The following is a 21,747-nucleotide window of genomic DNA, read 5'->3' on the forward strand; positions in this document are numbered from 1 at the left end:
GGCTGAAAATAATCCTGCCCATGAACTACCAGTCAGCACTATGAAATGATGGTTTAGCAGAGTTGAAAAGACTCAATGAGGTTTAATACCAGGCTACTCACAGTGAACTTGAAAGCCTGACATGGCATTAAGAGAACATTTACCAGTTACCAACTACTGACAACCATCTTTAAGAGCATGCTACCTTCTTTAAAGTATCTTATTCAAGAGGAAGATAGAAAAAGGACTTCTATAAACTCTCACAAATTTTGTACATCGCTGAATAGCAAAGTCACTCAGAAGAGCTATCACAAAGGCTAACTTCAACCCAGGGAGTCTAATCTCTCTCTCAGCTCCTCCTGTACTCGGAGAGGAAAAAAGAAGCTCCTCTGGAGGGTGAGTCAAAGCTCTGAACCAGCCCCTGGAGAGGCCTCTCACTCCTCACTGATTACAGAGGAACAGGAAGGAAGATCAGCCCCACCAGACTCAAGTTTGTCTTTCTCATCATACTTCTCCCACCTCAGCAGCTTTTGAGTAAAAATTTAAATAAGCTGCTCCATGCCACAAACCTAGAGTGAGTTTTTTGTCAGTTGTTTTTTAAGACCCACCCCCCCCCAAATGCAAAGGTTAGTCAAGGAACAAAACAAAGCACAATACTTAAATGCTGCCAGGAGACTGATTAACTAAACAAATAGTGGGTTCCACAGGTTTCTAATAGAAAATGAAAGTCCCCCCCAAAAGCAGGATTATGCGTGGCAAAATGTTCAAAACGTTGAAGACACTTGGGTACAGGACTCCAGAAGAGAATCCCACTATTTGTGCTGTTTGGAAACTACATGTTGTAAAAGGGAGACTTTATTTCACACACATTGTTAGACTCAACATAGCAAATTCAATATACTCAAAGAAGGATCAGGACAGGAAAGAGGAAAAGCTTGCAAGTCACCTTTCTACTTTTTTGGTTTTTAAAATACTACCTTACTTTTTTTTTACCTTCCAGTTACATCAAAGTTGCCCTGGACATGACATCCTGCTTTTGACACAAGCAGCCTAATGATAAGGACTTAAAAGGTGGGAAAAGATAACCCAGACAAGAAGACAGAACTCTGAACATTTGAGTTCTGTTTCCATGCAATTCATCCCCCTGCTCCCCAGTGTAAAAAAAAAAAAAAAAAAAAAGATCAGCCAGGCTCCATCTCTACTGCACTCCAATCACCAGGGCCCTCTACATGCCAAACTCTATTCATTGCCCCCAGGTTCATTCTGCGTGGTGATGCTGACAGTTTCAGAGAAACTCTCAGCAGCTCCGGTTTTGTTATTGCAATGAAAACGCATGTGAGAACTCTAACTGCCTGGATATCAAGCACAAAACTCATGAAATCAGCTCTTAACCAAGAAAGGTTGTTACTTGAACACCTCAGTCCAATTCCTAAACAAAGCAACAGTACCTGTTATATACGAACTATTCCAGGTAAAAAGATCTTTTTTACCTTTGAGACTATTTCTGCTCCTCTCCTATTTTTCTATTCCTTTCTTCCGTTACCCTACTAGGATATGCTAGACTCATTCATGGAAAATAAACTCATTGCCCTGGGTACCATTCAAACTTTAAATAAATTTATTACTACTAGACAGCAATCATTTGCTCTTCACCTAGCACTTACTGTTGTAGCTCACTGTCTGTCTTTTCTGCAGGCTCTCAGACAAGACTTTTTTTCCCCTCTGAAATTCTAACACGTTTCTGTCATTACTTCCACTCTGCTTCCTCCTCCAAAAACACGTAACAGTGGCAAATACAACCGCAGAATATCTCATCCTTAATTACAAAAGCCCCTCTGAGAAGTCATTCCAATAGATCAGGAAAAAATAATTTAGAAAAGCCTGCACAGAAATACTAAATGTCTAATAATGGACCCAGAAAGATTTCTTAATTACTTTTAAGAGCAAACAAGGTCTAAGAGAATTAGCTAAACTCTGCCTGAAACACACATTAAAGTATCTGCACACAGGGAAGGTCTCAGAGCCTAAAAAGCTTTTGCTTCTTCAGAACGAACAGAGAGATTAAGTCAAAGTTTTACAGGAAGCGATACATATAAAAGCCAAGACAAGAAGGCAAAAAGAGTTACCATCCAAGCTACTTTGAGAATCTTTAGCCACGCTGATTCAACTTCTGTATTTTTTGCCTTCTGTTAATTTGTCTTCCCCTATGGCCACCTAACTTTCTCACATAAAGCAGCAGCTAAAAAACCTTCTGGTCACGTAAATGCAATTTAATACGTTGTTATAGAATCTTGACTGAGTACTGAGAATGTTTCATATATGAAACCTTAAAATTACACAAGACACACGAACTTAACCTGATGTAGGAATAAAGGTAATGTTTAGATAGATTTTTGGCTTAGGCAAGTCTGCATACAAATCTTGCAAGATAAACAGCCTCCAGTGTTGTAGTTCCCAAGGCAAGTATCAAGATGAAAAGATTTCAGAAGGAAAAAACCCAAGCACAGTTGTAGCTTCATGGCTGGGCTTCAAGATTAGCACTGGTTTGAGAAGCAGCTTAGAAGGTGAGAAACACAGAATCCCCTTTCTTCTTATTCAGTGTTTCCAGATGGTATTCAGTGTAAAGCAAATCATGCTGTTCCTTCAGAAAAAAACACCACAACACAAAAACCAAACCCAAAGCAACAAAACCCACATTCCTGAGAAAGGCACAAGATATTCAAAGGTTACCAGACCCCAAAACAGACCTACGCTAACACGCTGTATACAGAAATGGGAGTTATCGTCTTGGTATTTTTATCATCCCAGCCTTACTAGAACACTGTCTTGCTATTCTGCAGGTTTTAAACTATGTCAAATGAGTTTATGAGCAGCAAGCTCGTCTTTGGTCAAAAGAACACTGGCTCACACAAATATTTCATCAGCTATGCAGGAGCTGAAAAAGGACTTCGACCGCTAATGCACATTTTAAAGTTAAAGGGGCGCTAACACAGGTCAAAATGAAATGCATTTGAACTACTTAATGTCACGTATTTCTTCTTTGTGGCCTAAAAAGGAGCACCGCAACATATAGCTCGTTCTGGGGAAAATTCAGCCTGTCCCTCCTTGAAGGGACTTCACTGCTACCCTAGCCTCAATACCTTAGAAAAATCTCAGAACTGTAACTTGGGACGCGTAGGCACCGCACAATTACAGAAGACAAAACATCCTAGAGGTAACCAATAACGGCACAGCAGACGCGTAAGCCTGACTTCTTGAAAGTTACGACATTTACCCAAGCTACACTGATGGAGAGCTGAAAGGCTACAACCTGGCTGCCATAACCACGTCTGTGTTACACAGGCACAGAAGATTTTATTACTGCGGCCGTTACCACAATCAGGAAGGAAGAGAGTGTGCAGGAACCTCTTTCAATACTAGAATGTAAGCCTCAGGAGCGTGGAATCACTTTTACTATTCACTCCATCAGTAGTTTTTAACTTTTTTCTTAAGTTAGCATACGCTGGAACAGCTTTCCCTAAAGTTTTAGTTCCAAAATGAGAAACAGTGACAGTCATCGCACATCTCGTGACAAAGGAAAGTAACATACTACATTGAAAGGGAACCTCGGGCAAGATAAATACAATTAAACTTCAGAAGTTAACGTTAAAATGTTGAACATGAGAATATTCTCTTGCTTACCGAAAATTTCTCCATTTTTGGCAAATTCTGTCACAAGGTACAACATGCTTTTGGTCTCCATCACCTGTTGATGGAGAAATCACACATGAGATTGTTTGCGGGAAGAGCAAAAAGCAAACACCCCCCCAGTGGATACTTCTTTTCATGGTTCTCTTCTGATAAAGACGTGAAAGTATTTGCCTTGCACATACAGTTATCTCAATCTTTCACTGCATTTTTTTTTTTCCAAATTACCTCAACAAGTTCAAGGGGAGCACTTGCATGCTAAGCACAAGGGTAAGGTTTAAATACTTCATAAAGCCACCGTACAGAGGTGGTGGTGGACAGGATTCCCAGCCACAGGCAACTAATACAAAATTACTGTATCCTCAGCAGCTAGTTAAAAGACTTTCCTTTAAGGAATTAGCCTAAAGTAATTCCCTTGCTCAACTTTTCTAACATGCTGATAGGCTGATGCTTGCAAAAGAAGACTGGGGTAATACTGGACCTCTGTTACCAACAGTTCTCCAGTTACAGAAAGAAAAAAAAAAAAAAAAAAAAAAAAAAAGAAAAGAAAACCAAGTGAACATCAGTCTTGAAACCTGGCAAAATTCAGGTAAAAGTACCACAATCACAGAATCCCATTGTACGGTTGGATAGTACAGCTACAAAACTATCACATCCTCACTATATCATCTGGTGGGGAGAATAAAAAAGAAAAAAACATCAAGCTTTAAGCATCGTCTACTTCTTCTGGTAAGCTTCAGCCTTCCTCTTACAAGAACTACTCACAGTTCAAAAATATGGGAGGCCGGAAGGAATAGAGATAAACAGGAAAAAAAGAGGGTAAGGGGAAGACTTCAAAACTTTTCCATGAACAGTTGTTCGTGGCCTTGAACAAAAGATTTCACCCAACAATTCAAAATTCCGTACTTCCATGATATAAGCTGGGAAAAGGCAGCCCAGTCAGTTATCTGGCAGCTTTCTTTCTAATGATCTACTCAGTTGCTTAAACAGCTACTCAGGAATGCGTTGTACAAACAGCATAATCAAAAGATACACTGAAAGTGAAAAATCCTCTACTTCAAAATAAAAGAGTAATTTGGGACTTCCCTGCAGTACAATACAATTTCAACACTTAAAGACATTTTGGGCCTATTTCAATAGCCACAGTAAAATAGTTCCGCCTGAGCTGTCTGTGGACAAGACCTTCCCGAATTTGATTTTTGCATTTATGCACAAGCTTAAAGGTCTGAGGAGACTGTTCACAAGTAAACTTTTTAGAGGAATGCTTTTTTTTAAAAAAAAAAAAAAAAAAAAAAAAGGCAAATCCTGAAAGATATACAGATAGTTATAAAAACAGCAGAATTACCAAAAACTGACAAGCCAGCAGACAGAACAAGACGGCAGTTCTTCAGTCACTCCTGCACCCTTGTTTAATTCTACAACAGCTAAGCATATTATGACTGAAATGTCTGTATCTGAAGGCAAAACAGTTTGGAAAGTCTGTTTTAAACCAGCATTTGGAGACAGAAAGCTGCAACAGCCTGTGGATTACGTAGAGATGGAACCATTTTTAATCAAGCCAAGATTGCTAGCTTCATTACCTAACTTCGATAATCCTCAGCCGTTCCTTGACATGAGACAATCCAGAAACTTGTAGCGTGGACACAGTGCAGTTATGGACACACTACACAAGCAAACTAGTGAGACAGTTTGACTGAAGGCTTTTAAAAAAGTCAACTCACCTATCTACCAAATGCATTTCTAATAAGCCAATTCCTTAGTAGTAAAGCTGTAAGCACCACCTAACAATTGCCCTCCTCTTCAAGTGATCTTGCTGATCTCCAGGCTTCATTTCATTGTTCTCAGACTCTCCTCTACTATTTTTGTGTTTTGTCATTAGTTCAGAAGGAACTGTGGCAGATATTACTCAAGCTATTTGAAATTTAACTCGCTAAGGTCCGCCTCTACTCAGTGAAATTGACATTTTAAAAGAGCAAGCGCCAGTCTCTCCCATAAGGTGAAATTAAAGCTAAATCAGTCTAAACTGGGATCTTGGTCTTCAGTCAGTAGAACAACTCCAACACCACAGGTCCAAGTCCTTGTGCTCACATCGCCTTGATAGACATCATCAGATGAACTCAAATTCAAAAGTTTAGTTTTAGCACGCACAAACCTTCATTTGTTTGTTGAGCTAGGTTTATGTGAAACAAGCACAAGAGTATCTCAGAAGCACCATGTGACTTGTTAAACAGCACGCTGACCGACCCCAAAGGGAATATTCTCAGGAAGGCCTTAAAAGCAAGAGTTACCTGAAGCAGAAGCCTCAGCTTCTGAGCCAGCAGCCTCAAACATTTTACCATAAGCTAACAGGAACAGAAAACGAAAGAGAAGAGAAAACAAACCAAACTATATTTTACTATACAAACTACGTGCACTTAAAAAAGTCACAAGTAAAAACCTTCAAAAGTTTTCATTATCTGCACTATCGCAAGTGCAGGTTTCTCTCTTATGTAAATACATATTGTTGTACCATAATTATTCATCATTTGTGTTCTAAAGGGATGCATTCAATACCACAACATACATAGTTCACTTTAGGATAAATAACACGTTGTCCACATCCACAGTGAAATGCAAGACTCCAACAAAAATAAATCTAAAGAACTAATGCACTTTGAGATAAAGTGTCTGGGAAGCTTTTCCTTGGTGCATGCATTTACATCACAAGCACGTCTGCAGAATCTGGATTTACGTATCCTCATGTCTTATCATCTTTGGATAAGAAAAAAAGGCTGCAATTACTCCTCGATTTGCAATTCTGAGCCAAGACTCAGCTCAAGAAAACCACTATAACCCTGCAGATCCTCCCAGCTAGTACTTACTCACCGTGGACACATTACGTTGAATATCCCTACCCTGCTCTAGCTTACATAGTACCTTGTCTGCTAACAGGAAAAGCCTCATCACCAGGTATTTCCAACTCAGCTCTTTCACTAACATGAAATTTACAACCTTCTGTGTATTTTTAGCCGATTTCAGGTATGTGTGAGTATCTAACATGGCCAGCCTCATGGTACCATAGAATAAAAAAAAGACCACAACTGATGCACTTCCAATAAAGTGAAACACTTATCCAACACAAATCAGTTCCAGAAAAGTTGAGTTTGTCACAGGCTGGTGATCTGCCAGGAGTCACTGGTGTAGAGTGAACTCTTCATACAGGAGCAAGAGAAGGGGAAAACCCCCACCGCTAACCGTACCTGGTAGAGCTTTATAATGTGCGGGTGATCAAGCATTTTCATTATCTGCACTTCTCGGTAGATCTTCTCCAGATTCACAGCGTCCAGCTGAGATTTATCAATGATTTTTATTGCCACCTGCAGACAGAGAGCAAAAGTGAGATTAAAGCTCCCCAACACTTTCCTCATTAGTTTAGCCTTATTATAAAGGGAACGGTGCAACCCCAGATAACTGGGGGCTTTCTTCTACCTCAGAAATACATGTCCCACACTGAAAAATACAGCAACGTAACATTAAACATGTCAGTAGCGGCTGCAGGACTATCTCCTAACAACAGTGTCTCAGAAAAAGGAAGTTTTACAAAAAAATGGAAGACACAGAACAGGTGATGGAGGCCAGTGCTCCAACGAGCCCAGGTGCAGAATGTTTTTATATCAGTAGCAGGTGGGAGCAACTGATGACCCTTCATGGAGCAGTGTTGTAAAGACAAAGATCTTCTTTAAAAGCCTAATGGTGTCCATTTCTCAAGTCAAGATAGCCAGTCTGAATTCCACAAAAGAAAAATGGTATTTTAAAAGAAAAACTTTTGACTCAACACAAATAATCAAAACATGGTGGATCCATGTGTTTTCAGCCGTTACATGCTTATTTTAACTGTAATTAATATGCTACTACATAAGGACATCTACAGTTCATCTGTTCAGGGAAAAAACTCTGTACAGATGTTTATCACTCAAACCTTGCAAACAGATCTCGATTAGTTCAGAAATCAGATCTTGTTTTTAGCCAATACCTGCAAAGTGAATTACAGACAACTAAGCATGTTTAGGAGACTGAAAATTTCAAACAGAAGACATTTTAAAAAACCATTAAAACAAAGAAGAAAAATATAGCTGCTATAAAAGCCATGATGCAAAGGATAACAATACTAAAAACTATTGAATATAGAAATGGTGTTTATTCACCCTGAATATCTCATTATTAATGCTGAAGCAGGAGCAAACAATGTTAGTCACACAAATGCTTCCAATTATAACTGCATTTCACAAACTATTGAACTATGGGAGACAGCTGCTATGCAGGAGACAAAAATCCACAGGAGGTGAACCTCATTATCTCCTGTAAGGCTGATTATGGACTCACCTGAATTCAGAATTAACTATTTATTGACTTCATTTCAGTATGCTTTGGCTTGATAACCTCTTCAAGAGTCACTTGTCTTCCCCAACCACCAGAAAAACAAGGTTCTGCTATGAGTGAATAAAATGATCTAGCTTTGTAATCAATGAAAAGTTTTTAGTTTTGAGGTGCAAGATGCAGTCTCACCTAGCTGAAGCAGAACAAGACTATTTTCCAAAGCAAACAAACATTTTTAAAAAACTTTTTTCAAAAGACAGGTAGGGGTTTTGTTAATCAAATGTTTGGTTGATGTGGAACTTGCTTAAAGCAGATTTACCAAAACCCAGTATATATTTGTAAGAATAATGTTACATACATTAGACAGCAAACAAGAAAAAAGGTTCACACCCCACAACACCTTCACCATTAACCTCGAGTTACTCCATAGTCTTTATTCTTCAAAACCTAAGAGCGGACACTTTGGAAGAAGCGGTACCTAAAAGGGCATCCAGCCACTCCACACTGCCCTCTTCCTCCCCAGCTCCCTGCAACTTTCTTCTATCCTAGTATAACAGAGAGCAATTTAGGGGATCCTAATGCCTTATCTTTTCAAAACATGCTTCTCTCTTTTGTCTTCTGCTAGCTATTTGTATTTACAGCCCTCTCCGTAAAGCAGCTACTCTGCCCTCTCGCACATGACACTACACTGCACACTGAGAAGCACACACGAACAGTCACGCTCAAGATGGTGCGTCCTAAAAGATTACAGGTCTCCCTTTGAAAGTTTCTGGGTTTTGACTATAAACCATGCAAATAAAACCTGTGGAACACCTGCTTCTGCTCCTTTTTGTTACCCGCCTCATCCTGTTCCCATTCCTTCCAACAACATGCATTTGCTGTCTTACACCCGACATGTATAAAACTGGATAATAAAGGCTTGGCTTCACACATGGAAGGAGTAAGAGACAGGCAGAAGGAGAACAGTAACATGCACGGGACCGGACTATCCAAATGCAGACTTCCCACTTGCTCTTGCCAGGTTTGCACTCCCTTTGACTGCTCCCTGCAGCAATTGCTGTTTCTCTCCGCAGGTCCCCTTCCACTCACCCACGGACGCAGAACAGCAGGCTGCTGCCCTGTTCCGTCCGACTACATGCCATGTGGCAGCAGAGGATCCAAACAATCATTCAGCTGCTTAAGAAAAACCACCACACAAACCCCATACCTTTAAGTCCCCCTGGCCTAATTTAAGATCACACCTAATAAAATGACTTCTGGTTATTGTTTACTTTTTTGCAGGTGCAATTTATTGGCCTAAGAAGAAATCACTTCACTAGAAAGTTACAAAATATTGAAATAATCAAACGAAACCATGAAAGCCAGACCAAATTCTTATGTGTCAGGAAATATATATTAACAACGACCCACGAGTCACATTTCTCCCCTTTCTCTAATCTATACTGTGTCTCTGGAATCAACTAGACACACAAGCTGGTTTCTCCTTCATCCTCCACATCTATCCCAGTTTATACCTGTTATTTGAGTGACCTCCAGATTTAAGAGGAATGGAGCCCGCTATTTCTTATTCACAAACTAATGAAAAGATTTATGTGTAGCAATCTTGCACGCCTGTCACAGAATGGTAATACATTCTGTAGTATGTGAAAATCATTCCGCGATATGAAAGACTGACATCATTCAGTCAAGCAACAAGGGATCTCCAATCTCTGCTAGATCAGGTGATCGGGAAAGTCTAAATCCTTTATCGATTTAGAGTAATGCAAAAAAAATCCCGCTGCATTTTTTTGGGTGTATTTAAAGTTTAGGCAATCTAATTAGAACAAAGATTTACACAAACAGCATCAGCCTCTCGGTAACTTGCGGTATTTACAGTAGCTTCTCTCTTCACCTCCTCCTTTCTTCACGTAGACAACAGTGTAGAAGCTTTACCTAAAGCCTGCATCACTTGCAATTTTTAAGACTGCCTCCTTCCCAGGCTCTGGTTCATTTAGTTTCACCTTTCAGTGACTGTGCATTTTCTCCCCATAGTTAGGTATTTTACAAAGCTCTCCTCAAATGAAAAAAAAAATAAAAAATTGCAGTAACTTTCTCCCATTTACTCTTCTTGTACATAGGAAACGTGTGCAGTACAGAAAAGCTAATAAAAGCAGAACTATAAGGGACTTCAAAGAAAAGAGGTTACATCTAGCACAGAAGAGGACACCACCCCAACCAAGTGAAACTGCAGCAAAACAATAAATTAAGGGGGGGTTCGACAGTTTGAGCAAAAAACCCACCAACCAAAAAACCCCCAACAGCAGCCTGCTCTGAGTGCTCATGCCAAACCTTTTCTATCCATCACTGTATCATCAGTTTGATTAGCACAAATATTCATATTTTCTTCTTCTATTCTTCTCACCCCCTCCTTACTAGGAGGGGGAGAATTCTGCAACCGTATGGCTTGCTAGCGCTACTTTTTCCAAAGAATCTCTATCCACATCACCTTATGCTAGTGAAAAACCTAGCTTTAAAAGTACACTGCCTCTTGGTGTTTTTTCCAGTGCAGTTTGGCACTTCCACAGTTTGCTCTTAAATTGAGTATTCCTTTTTACTGAAAGGACAAGTCTTTCAAAACCAGCCGGTTACCATTTCCAAGCCTATCTACAAGTGTTTATGTTGCCAACCTTTTCCAGAGGTATCAGGCATTATCCTGAACACTGCACTTCCTAGCTTCTAATATCTGCAATGAGTTTGAACAAAACAAAGCAAAAAAACCCCAACCAGTTTTTAACTTTGTTTTCCCAGATAACAGAAGTATCCACTTCTCTAGAAAAACCTAGATAACTCAGTCCTTCAGTTTTAAAGATTAAATATTTCCACTTCCACTTAAATTTCTTAATAATCAGTGCCTACCATAGTTGTATGTTTTCCAAGGTTAAAAAGACTATGCAACTATATAACCACTTCATTTACTAAAGTTTATACTAAATTTACTAAAAAGTAAGTATAAAATAAAAACATGCAGAAGGCATTTTTCATCTTTACATGGTTAAAACCCCTGAGCAGATCTTATTTCCTGAGCAACAACTAGTAAAAATTCATTAGAGGAAAGAAGCATTTAAAAAAAGTAATAAAAAAATGGGTCATATAAATTTGGGAAGCATGGCTATAAATCCTGCCATAACCTTCACTACACTTTCTGGCCAAGAACAGTGCTTCATGTTCCAGTGTTTTGTGTTTCCCACTTTCTTCCTTTTCCAGAAGTTTTCTATCTCCTTGCTGCACATATTTAGAAATACAATTCCCAAAGACTACTGAAACACCAGAACAAATCCTTCTGAAAGTGTGCGAGCAAGAAATATTTTAAGGTCACACATTTCCTAGCACATGATGGCTCCAGAAAAATCCTTAGTTTTGAAACATTTCCTTACCTCCCCATACCACAAGTGACTGTAGGTTTAGAACAAGATGCAGAAGGTGAACACTCCACAGAAGCACACAGTAACATTCTATATTGTCTATACAAACATTCCCAAAATTGCAACGCTATTTACTGAATTGCAAGGAAGAAAAAAAAAAAAAAACCCAAAAAAAAACCAGTGATGCATTGCAATGTAACACTGATGAAAGTCCGCTGCATTTGTAGCTTTGGAGTCTGAAAAGATCCCTTTTGTTTACACACTGGGCATCCAGGTACAACAGTGCATCAAGGACTTGGATGAATACTTCCACAAAAATGTTTTTGTGAAGATACTGCCAGATGATGATGACAGCATTAATAAAATGCTCTTTATTAAGTCAGTTAATACTGAACTCCTGCAGGCAACTATGGAGCTAGAAAGATTATGCTGGATGTGACTTCGCAAATGTTGGGCAACAAATTGTTTTGGAGCACTACAGTGAGCCACTGTCTCAGCAGGCTGCTTGCTACCTCTGTCATCACACCAAGAAAAGCATTTTTGTGCTGCTACATCCATAATCTGTTCAAAAAAAGACAAACAAGACTTCTTTAGCTAGATCATTCAGTTATCAGCTATCACTAATATATTCACAGAAGTCTGTGTTGTGCAACCACATTAGCTTGGTCTTTCATATCTGAGATAATTCTAAGCACAGCTCTCCACTAATTAAGAATATCTTATTTCGAATGCATGAGGGAGAGATGCGAACTAATGAAGAACAAGCTGTATTTCCAGTTTTAATAGGTTTTTAGTTTAAAAACCCCACCACATTACATCAAACCATATTTTGTCTTACAATGGGAAGTTATTCGGTACTATTAAGCAGTCGTTTTTGAACATAGTAAAAGCGTGTGCCTACTTGAAGGAAAAAAAATTTAGTTATTTGCAATCCTTGTACAACTCTCAATGTGTATATTATATATGTGCACACAGTGGCAAGCTTCTAGAGGAGAAGCAGCATAGTAGCAGCTGGCACCGCTGCTTCTACAGTCAAATGCAGATTAGGTATCTCAGTCTATTCTGAAACTTCAGCTTTCATGCATCTTGCCAGAGCCATAGACTTAGAGAAAAACCACTTGGAAATACTTAAAATCTAGCAACTTCTTCATAATGATGTGAGAAGGAACAGTGCATTCAACGGCAACTGCTCACTTTTGTCCATAATCTCAGCTGTGTCACGATGACAGGAAAAAGGGAAGTAATTCTTAGAGGTGGAGAAGCTGCTTCAAGATGGGGAACAGTTTCTTATCTGAAAAGTGCATTTTGTTCCTGAATATACAGCTTGCTAACACCTACTAGCATCTTGCAGAGATGTTGGAACATCACTTTATCTTTTGAAGACAGTGCAGAGAGACCGACTACATATAGAAATGATTTCTCATTCCCCTAGCACGGTCAATCATACTGCTACAGCACAAGCAAACTACCTCTAATTTGGCACATGCCAAAATAAGGACAATTACACAACTTTTGCAACTCTATCTTTGGCTTTTTTTTGGTTTTGTTTTGTTTTTTTTTTTTTTTTTTTTTTTTTTTTTTTTAATTATTTATCACTACTCTTAAGGAAAATAGCCCATGGCTGCAAACAGTTACACCAGCACTGTAAGTCTTTTTGTCTCCCCGCCCCCCCCCCCCCCCCCCCCCCCCCCAAAGCGTCATTTTCCCACTGAATTACTCCACTAACCCAAACTGTTGCTGGAAGTAAACAGGGAGCTGCTGCCTCCGCTTGTATCATTCCCTTTTACACGTACCTAAGCACACTCGATCAGGCACTCACATCTAAACTAGTATCACATCTTGTACCAGGAGCCAGCAATTTTCAGAGGTAAGTGCCAACCACCTGTAGCATAACGGTGAGCTGTAAGGACATACTAGTTGGAAGGGTTTCATTTTCATCTGAGGAGCTATGGCGAGTATACTTCTGTAGATGACTAATCCTCAGGGGGTATCAGTTACAGACTTTTGGGGGTGGGTGGGGGACACGACTCTTTCACACACAGCCTATTCACAAAGGCTTTCCTTCATCCTTAAAGCGCATTGCTTTTTTCCAAGCAGTACCTTCATCTATCCGAGAGCATTTCACTATTGTTCATTATTTCACAGGTCATCATATTTCACTAGAAGCAAGTATCCATCATCTTGAGCTTCATGTTTTCGATTACTTTTGTTCTCTTTTCTTAGACTCCTCCTTACGAGGAAAAAATTCACTTACTTGTTCATGACTCTGACAAAAGCTACCGTGAGATCGCAGGATTTCTTGACAACAGGATAAATTAGAATGGCAGGAAAGCGCATGTCATTAAATTAAATGGCAACACACACACAAACAAGCAGCACAGGTCACATTCAACCATGCAGCCCCCTCTGGGGCACCCTGTATGGACTGTCATTAAAAAGGGTCATGCACGACCGCTACTACTACAAATACCTATCAATCCCTCCATTTTTCCTAACTTCCACACTTCTTTCTGTTTTGACTATTCAGTCATGCAATTTTAGTGCTGCTTTAATATAGGATTCAAGTTATGTCTTCTGAGTTAGTTTGTGTACACAGAAGACAGGGCAGTAGACTCTGTAATCTTCTGCTTCATGCCCAGTTTCATTTTACTTTCACCTGTACTTTGCTAGCAATTTATAGCAGCTATATAGATGTATTATTTTCAGTTCAAGTTACAATTTTATATTGATATGTAAGTTTTCCATAAAAAGGATGGAACCCGTACATAATCAGTAAGTGCTGATATCTCAAGGTAAAAAGATCCCATTTTTTTTAGTTTAACAGTTATTGGCTAGTCAGAGTTATGTAAAAATCCAGGAAAATATTTTTATAGGTCAAAGCCATATAAAATACAATTTCAAAGTACCGATGCTAAAAAAGCCCAACAACAAACAGGTTCCAAATTTAAAGGGCTGGAATAGAGAGATTCATGAGAAACTCAGAAAAGGCAAAAGTCCTTTTAAAAAGGGTTTTCTGAGCAAGTCTCAACAGCAACACAGCACAGGTCTTACCGCAGTACAGACCTGACAATACATAAATACAGCCCTTCCAGAACCTAAAAAGCTAGAATATTCTTCCACTAGGAGTTTAATAAAGGCACATATGAATGTGAGAAATTAGCGACTCAATAAATTTAAGCAACAGTTCAGAACGAGCTTGAAATATGAACAGCCTTCCATCTCGGAACGTTAATAAGCAGGACTTCCACTCCACGTACACAGTGAACTAACACCAAATCAAGTGTGGTGGACCAAACCCGAAGTGCTTATTCAAAGTAGCGTTTGGCTAGAATCAATTTCCGCCAACATCACTAGAAGTAATCTTAACAGGGCTCCCCTTCCTCAGACACCACGTTAATACTTCCAGCAACCAACTCAGCAGTTAAGTTCCAGATAAACACGCTTGCACCACTTGCTGCAGAAAGTCAACGTAGCTGTACTGAAAAATGAAAGACCTTGACACAGATCTCCAACAACAGGCAAACGTGCTGTAAAAAAGTCATGCAGAACACAACAAGGCTTCAGACTGGACACGAGGCTCCTCAGAAGAGGAAAGCTGGTTAAAGAAATTCAAGACTATATCAGAACGCACTGGAATTCAGCAGTTTCTTAGGACAAAACATGGAAAAAACATGCCAGAGGTGGGGAGCTGTTAACCTCTAAGTTTTCTGTAACCTTTGTTATTTTGAACAATAGGAAACAAATATACTTTCTAAAATGACAAGTAACGACTAAAGCTTTCATCCCCATCACACAGTCTGCCAAAGAAACGGGGAACTGAAAAGTAAATGACAACTTAGTATCTTCAAGTTTAGAAGTTTGGCATATGGCATCAACTTGGGAACAGAACACTAACATTACAAGATCTCTGCTTGGCTCTTCAGTAATAGCAAGGAAGAATTTAAAAAATAATTAACAGTTTAGTATGAAACTTGAGAAATGAGGCAGTAAGAGAAATTTCTTTTAATACTTGGGATGCAAAGCTCATCTATCGCTGCACGGCCAGAACAATGTTAGCATCGCAGGTTTGTTTTCCTTAACTGAAGTCCAAGCTAAGGGTATTTTTCATTCCTGTAAGGAACGATTTCACCAGAGAAGACCACTGTACCTGAATAACTGTGGGTCTCTTCAGTTTTGTACTTGTACTCCGGACAGTATTTTATTCACTTCTGTCTGGTACAGAGCAGCACAGTAAGCTCTTCTTCAGTAAACAATGAAAGCAACCATAACAGAGCCTTACAAAAAACCTTACCTCTAGGTGTAGCGACTAAAACTACCTAAGAAGAAAATGTAAGAGGATGCTGATCTTTCAAAGCCATTACCCTCGTCAGATACCTGTTTTTAAAAAGTGAACATGACTACATTTTATCCACGCAGGCTTACACTGATTTTTCTTTTAGGTGAAGCATGAGATACCAACAATCTACAGGCTAGTAATTACCGGGTAACATAAATGGGGGGGGGGGCGGGGGCGGTTAAACAAAGAGACTAAAAATGGTTGAATTTGGTTAACAGGCAGGATGATGCATGGAAGAATTCAGGACACACACACACTAAAGTTCCTTCGCTAAAACAGATTACCGAGGTAGGAGGACTGCTGATCGGCGAGTACTGGCCGGGTCAGGAAACCGTAAAATATTCGGGACGTGAGAGCAGGCGCCACACAAGGTTGGCACCTTCCCTATGAACAGAAAGTTGTCCCTGTGCGATGGCTGGGACTGAGCCGCCTGTCCCCCGGCCCCGCACCCTTGCCGTGCCCGCCGCCGGGCCCGGGGGCAGCCGCTGCCCGGCCGGGGCGGCGGGAGCGGCCGAAGGAGAGGGGCGGGCAGCGCTCCGGCCCCCCAGCCCGCCGCAGGGCCCGGCACCTCCGGCACGTTAAGATGTCCCCCCGCCGGCCCTGCAGGAGGCGGCCCCGGTGCGGAAGGGACAAAAGGCGCAGGCTGCCCGCACGGCCGCCGCACGCCCCCAGCCCCCGAGGCAGGCGGCCCCCGCGGCCCGCCCGCCCCCCGCCCCCCCAGGGCCGGCCGCCCTCCGCGCCCCGCCGAGCTCCCCCCCAAACCCCGCGGCTCCCCCCGCTCCGCCCGCACCCCCCACGCCCCGCGGGCGCGCCAGCCCGGCCGGCCGGGCCCGGGGAGCAGCGGGCCGCGCTAGGCCCGGGGCAGGGGGCGCCGGCGGCCCCCGCGCCTCACCTCACCTCGCTCCGCGTGATGCGGTGCCGCGCCAGCTTGACCACGGCGAAGTTGCCTTTGCCCAGCGTGCCCTCGATATCGTAGAAGCCGACGCGGACGGGCCCGAGCCCGCGGGGCAGCAGCGCGGGGGGCCGCCGGGGCTCGGCCATTACCATGCTGGGCTCGGGGGGCGGCGGCGGCTCCGGCGGCGGCGGCTGGGCTCTGGCTGCGGCGCCCTGGAGCCGCGCCGCCCCTCCGCCGCCGCGCGTCACCGCGGGCGTCACGGCCGGGCGGAGCCTCTCGCCATGGCAACCGCAGCCACCGCGGCGGGGCGGCCGCCCCGGGGCCTCGGCCGTCGCACGGCGCCCGCGGGCGCTGCGGGGCCCTCCGCCTCGCTGCTGCTGTTGTGGGGGTCCCCCCGCCCGGCTCCCCCGCCGTGCCCGCCGCCCCTCGGCTGGGGACGCGACCACCCGGCCCCAGGAGTCTCTCCGGCCCTGACCCAGGGGCTCCCCAGGGGCAGGGGAGAGCCCGGGCTGCGGCCCCGGGGTACTCGGGTTCCCTGACAGGAATACCCTCTCCCTGGCAGCCAGCAGCATTCCCGGTGGGCCGAGTTATTCCACACCGGGAATTTGCCTTTCCTCAGTACATCATCCTCCCCGAATCCCGATGGGCATCGCATGAGGGTCACCTCGAGCGCCCGCCGGGTGCAGCTCTGGGCCCCACGACCTCGGGAGGGTGCCAAGGCCCTGGGACACGGCCGGAGGGCGGCCGGGGGGGCGGCAGGGCTGGCCATGCTCCGTGAGGGGCGGCTGTGCCCTTCGGGCTTGTCTGCTGCGGAGAAAGGAGGCTGAGGGACGGCCTGGCCACCCTCTGCACCTTCCTGAGGAGCAGGTGGGGAGAGCGGGGTGCTGAGCTCCTCTCCCCAGGGTCCTGTGACGGGACGCGCGGGAATGGCCCAACGCTGCGTCAGAGGAGGTTATTAGGATATTAGGATGCATTTCCTTACGGAGAAGGCGGTCAAACACTGGAACAGGCTCCCTGGAGAGGTGATCGATGCCACAAGCCCGTCAGCATTTGACAGGCAAAACTTGAGAGGACAGTGCCCTTAATAACGTGCTTTTTACCTTGTAGCCTGACTTGGTCAGGCAGCTGGACTAGGTGACTCTTGTAGGTCCCTTCCAGCTCAGCTATTCCATCTATTTATCTCCTACACACCTGGAAAGCAAGACATTTGGAAGCTTTGTTAGGCCCTTTGACACAAAACAATCAGAGGCCGCACAGAGTTGACAGTGTAAGTGTGGGAAAGTTTAAGGCCTTTTATGCTAGATTTCCTTACTAAGTCCAGCTAGTCTGCTTCATGTTTGCAGAACTACACATTAGAGCTTGCTTTCATTTTAAAAATGCCACGTTCATTTCAACTCCCGCAGCGATCTTTCCCAGTTCGTGCCTGCCCCTCTCTGACCGCTCCCTCTCCCCTGTCCCATCTCACGCTGGAGAACTGGCGCCTTCTGACATTTCGATACCAGGAATCGCCCTGGAGGCTTCGCTCAGCCCCACTGACTAAACAAGGCATGCCCAAAAGCTGACGGCACAAGGGCACGTTGTGCCTGTTGAATCAGCTGCACGTTGAGCAAGTCACAGACCTTTCAAGAACACAGGGTGCAGCGGGCGCAAAAAAGCAAGTGGGAGAAAGGAAGAAACAAACTTCTGGCTCTTGCTTTCCCTTTGTATACACGTCTTAGACGTAAAGCTGCCTCGTACTTGTGGAAAGCTGGTTAAATTTGTTATGTGACAAACAGCAAGGAGTGTTCTGCAAAGCGAACTGAAGACCTCTGTGAAAAGTTAATGTTTGTCCTTCACTGCACTTGCAGTTCATGAGATTCCTCTAAGGAATGACATTTTGAGATGACGCTACTTAGACTGCTGTGGGTAATAACTGGGCTGTTACTGTTCTATTTATCCCCTTAAGTTCTGGCAATGACTAACTGATGACTTTAGTTAGTCAGACATCCACCCTGTTAAATGATTGATAGGTGCATGAGCAAGCTTACCATAATCCTACTTGAATAGAAAATGGAGTCATCCCGAACTGCTACTTGTGAAATTTCGCTCTTGTTTCGCCATATAGGATGCTACATTTTTATCACAAATCTGAAACACTGACAAATATTTCTAGCATGATACGAGCTTGGTGTGTTAAAAGTAACTTTTTCTACATTGTGCAAAATATTGCCTGATATTCATTCTCAGTCACTTTAGTATAAACAAAATTTTTAGTAACAGAATATGTATTTGCTTCCTGCCTGCTTTCACCCCTGTAAAATCCCACCAGACGGATGCAAAATCAATTATTAAGTCAGATTTTGCGCTTGCAACAGAAAACTTCTGCAGAAACTTTCTTGTGCTGCACGCCACAGGGCCCTTTTTGGCCTGAAGGTTCAGATTACAAAACCTGTTCTTAACAACGCTGCTAGAGGAACCTGCAGCCACGACCCCCTGCTTCGCAGAGCCGCCTTTATAATGGCCCGGGGTGGCTTTTGGGGGCTGCAAGGGATGCTCAGGAGCTGCTGCAGAGGAGCTTGCCCGGGCCTCAAGCAGACAAACTGTGGAGCACACGTGCCCTCTTGTGGTTAGTGTTCCTCTACCTACTACTACAGCTCTGCTCCTCTACTACACGATGTCAGAGAAATTATAAAATTGCCTCGCTTTCTAATAGCTTCCAGGGAAGCTGAGCACACGCGGCTGACTTTGCCCGAGTTCAATAATAAGCAGCTCAAAAGATCAGGGCACGCACTGAGTTGCCAAAATGTGGCTTTACGTGTTTATGCACCTAAGCTCCAACATCTGGCTTGAGTTTTTTTTCCTCTCATTTTCTGTTTTTCAATGCCTGAAAGATGTGTAGTGCCTGCCAAAGAAAAAAAAAAAAAAGACAAGAGACCAAGCATACAAGAGTAAAAGCACATAGATGCACAATTGCTTGATAAAAGAACACTACTGCATTAGAAACCCCGGACATTGCAAGTGCTCAGCAATGACTATGCTCCTGTGCACTAAATTCCTCTAAAGGATTTTGCTTTTCCAGGAAAAATGGTTGCTAACTGGGTGTCATTTTCAGGACAAGTAGAAGGTTTTATTTTTTAAGGGATTACTTCTCTCAGGGCTTCATCCTGCACCACTGTTGGGGGGGGGGGTGAACGGTGCGAGATTGGCAGACGCTTTGTGATACTGCAGATATGCAGGGCAGAGCCATCGTGCACATCAGCCTCACCTACAACATTCAGGGAGTGAGAGAAGCAGCTGTGGCAGCGGACTGAGATATGACCATGTTTGCAGTAGAGAACAGTAGCACAGAGATCCAGAGACCTCTTCCTGCATATTTACATTGGCAGAGCACGCTCAGGGCCACGTCGTGCACTCATTTCTGCCGTTGTCTCAGACCCACATAAAACATTTTCTGCCAAAGCCTTTGGCACAACTTTGTTTCCTGTTGGCTTATGCAAATCGGTTCTTCTTCATCTTTCTATTTATTTATTTCCATGCAATGGAGACAAACAAACTTTTAGGGAACCCTTTCAAGGGCTACATTCATTTCAGGGGCTTCAGAGGCAGGCTTGTTTGGCAGCAAAATGTTGCTTTCCTGGATCTGGAAATACCTCCCTGCAGAGCAGCAGGTGAGTAATATTTGTGTTCCTGCTTGACATGCTTCATTTGGTTGGTCACTCTCCCTCCATTACCTGGTCTTTGGTCAAAGAAGAAAAAAACAAACCCCAAACCCAGATGGATTCCAACCCCAGAGTTCAGCAAATCCCCAGTTTAAAGCCAGACAAAGCAGACGTGATTCCCTGTGGTTTTAACAATATATTCTGAAGTGTTCTGGCTTCAGTCAGCATTTCACAGGTGTCAAGATTGCCTCAACCCGCACCCTTCTTTTAGCTCTGCCTTACTTCGTGTATACCTTCAGGCAAAACTCATCCAGCAGAAGACTGGCACGTTACTACCGCATCACTTTTCTGTCCATCACAGTGTACACATGGTGTCCTAAACAAAGGACTCGTACCGAAAACATTCAACCAGGGAAAGGGGATGAGCAGAAAGCTTTCCTTGCCACAATACTGCAGGCTATTAAGTAAGGTGTTTGGCTGAGAAATCGTAGACTCATAGAATGGTTTGGGTTGGAAGGGACTTTAAGGATCATGTAGTCCAACCCCTCTGTCGTGAGCAGGGACACCTTCTGCTAGCGCAGGCTGCTCCCAGCCCCGTCCAGCCTGGCCTTGAGCACTGCCAGGGATGGGGCACCCACAGCTGCTCTGGGCAGCCTGGGCCAGCATCTCACCACCCTCACAGTGAAGAATTTCTTCCTCATATCTAATCAAAATCTACCCTCTTTCAGTTGAAAGCCATTCCCCCTTGTCCTGTCGCTACACGCCCCTGTAAGAAGCCCCTCTCCAGCTTTCTGGTGGCCCCTTTGGGTGCTGGAAGGTGCTCTAAGGTCTCCCTGGAGCCTTCCCTTCTCCAGGCTGAGCAACCCCCGTACCCAGGCTGTCTTACATGGCAATCTTCAAGATTGCTGAAGACTCCACTAAGTAAATCTGAACTAAGGATGTGAGAAGTCCAGACAGGGCTATAAAGCTTGAAAATGTCCCTTGACTGTTTAAATCAAAACACTGAGGACCAACTTCAGTAACCTGTAGTCTTGTCTTACTGCAGTAAGTACTCCTGTGTTCAGAAGTCCTGTGCTTGACCGAGACCTATGGACAAAAGCTTTGCTGGAAAGTTGATATAATTGCAAGTAATAGAGAACGGCAAAACTTCGTGTGGAATTTTTTTAGACATAGATAGATAAACAGGTATTTACTGTTTTTATTTGGCTTGTGAAAAGGTCAGACATGATCTGACAAAGTAAAAAAGATGACTTGCTATACACAGGGCCAGGTACCAGAACTGCTCAACTAAACCCTATCTTTAATCAAATAATTTTTTATACATAATGACTTAGTCTAGACATGCTTCAAAATTGCTGCACAGATCTGCTGGACAATAAAATTAAAATTTTGTCAATTACAAGGCCTCATTATTGTAATCTCAGAATCACTTCAGAGTCACTCATTTTTAGATTT

General features: G+C 43.2%; 1 protein-coding gene across 4 annotated transcripts in view; it reads right to left on the reverse strand.

Moving 5' to 3' along the window:
- SIK2 (salt inducible kinase 2) overlaps nt 1-21,743 on the reverse strand; it is a 60,225-nt gene extending 38,482 nt beyond the window's left edge. For 3 of the 4 annotated variants that reach the window (XM_080366758.1, XM_080366757.1, XM_080366756.1), the window contains exons 1-3: nt 16,657-21,743; nt 6,906-7,022; nt 3,661-3,724 (exon numbers count right to left, since the gene is read on the reverse strand). In XM_080366758.1, the coding sequence (XP_080222884.1) occupies nt 3,661-3,724; nt 6,906-7,022; nt 16,657-17,226 (751 nt within the window). In that variant the 5' untranslated portion in view covers nt 17,227-21,743. Of the gene's footprint in view, nt 1-3,660; nt 3,725-6,905; nt 7,023-16,651 lie in introns of all 4 variants that reach the window. The other variant, XM_080366759.1, reaches the window with a different exon arrangement.
- Nucleotides 21,744-21,747: the final 4 nt, after the last annotated feature.

The sequence above is a fragment of the Falco punctatus genome, assembly GCF_963210335.1.
Source record: "Falco punctatus genome assembly, chromosome: 16".
In the NCBI taxonomy this organism is placed as follows: domain Eukaryota; kingdom Metazoa; phylum Chordata; class Aves; order Falconiformes; family Falconidae; genus Falco; species Falco punctatus.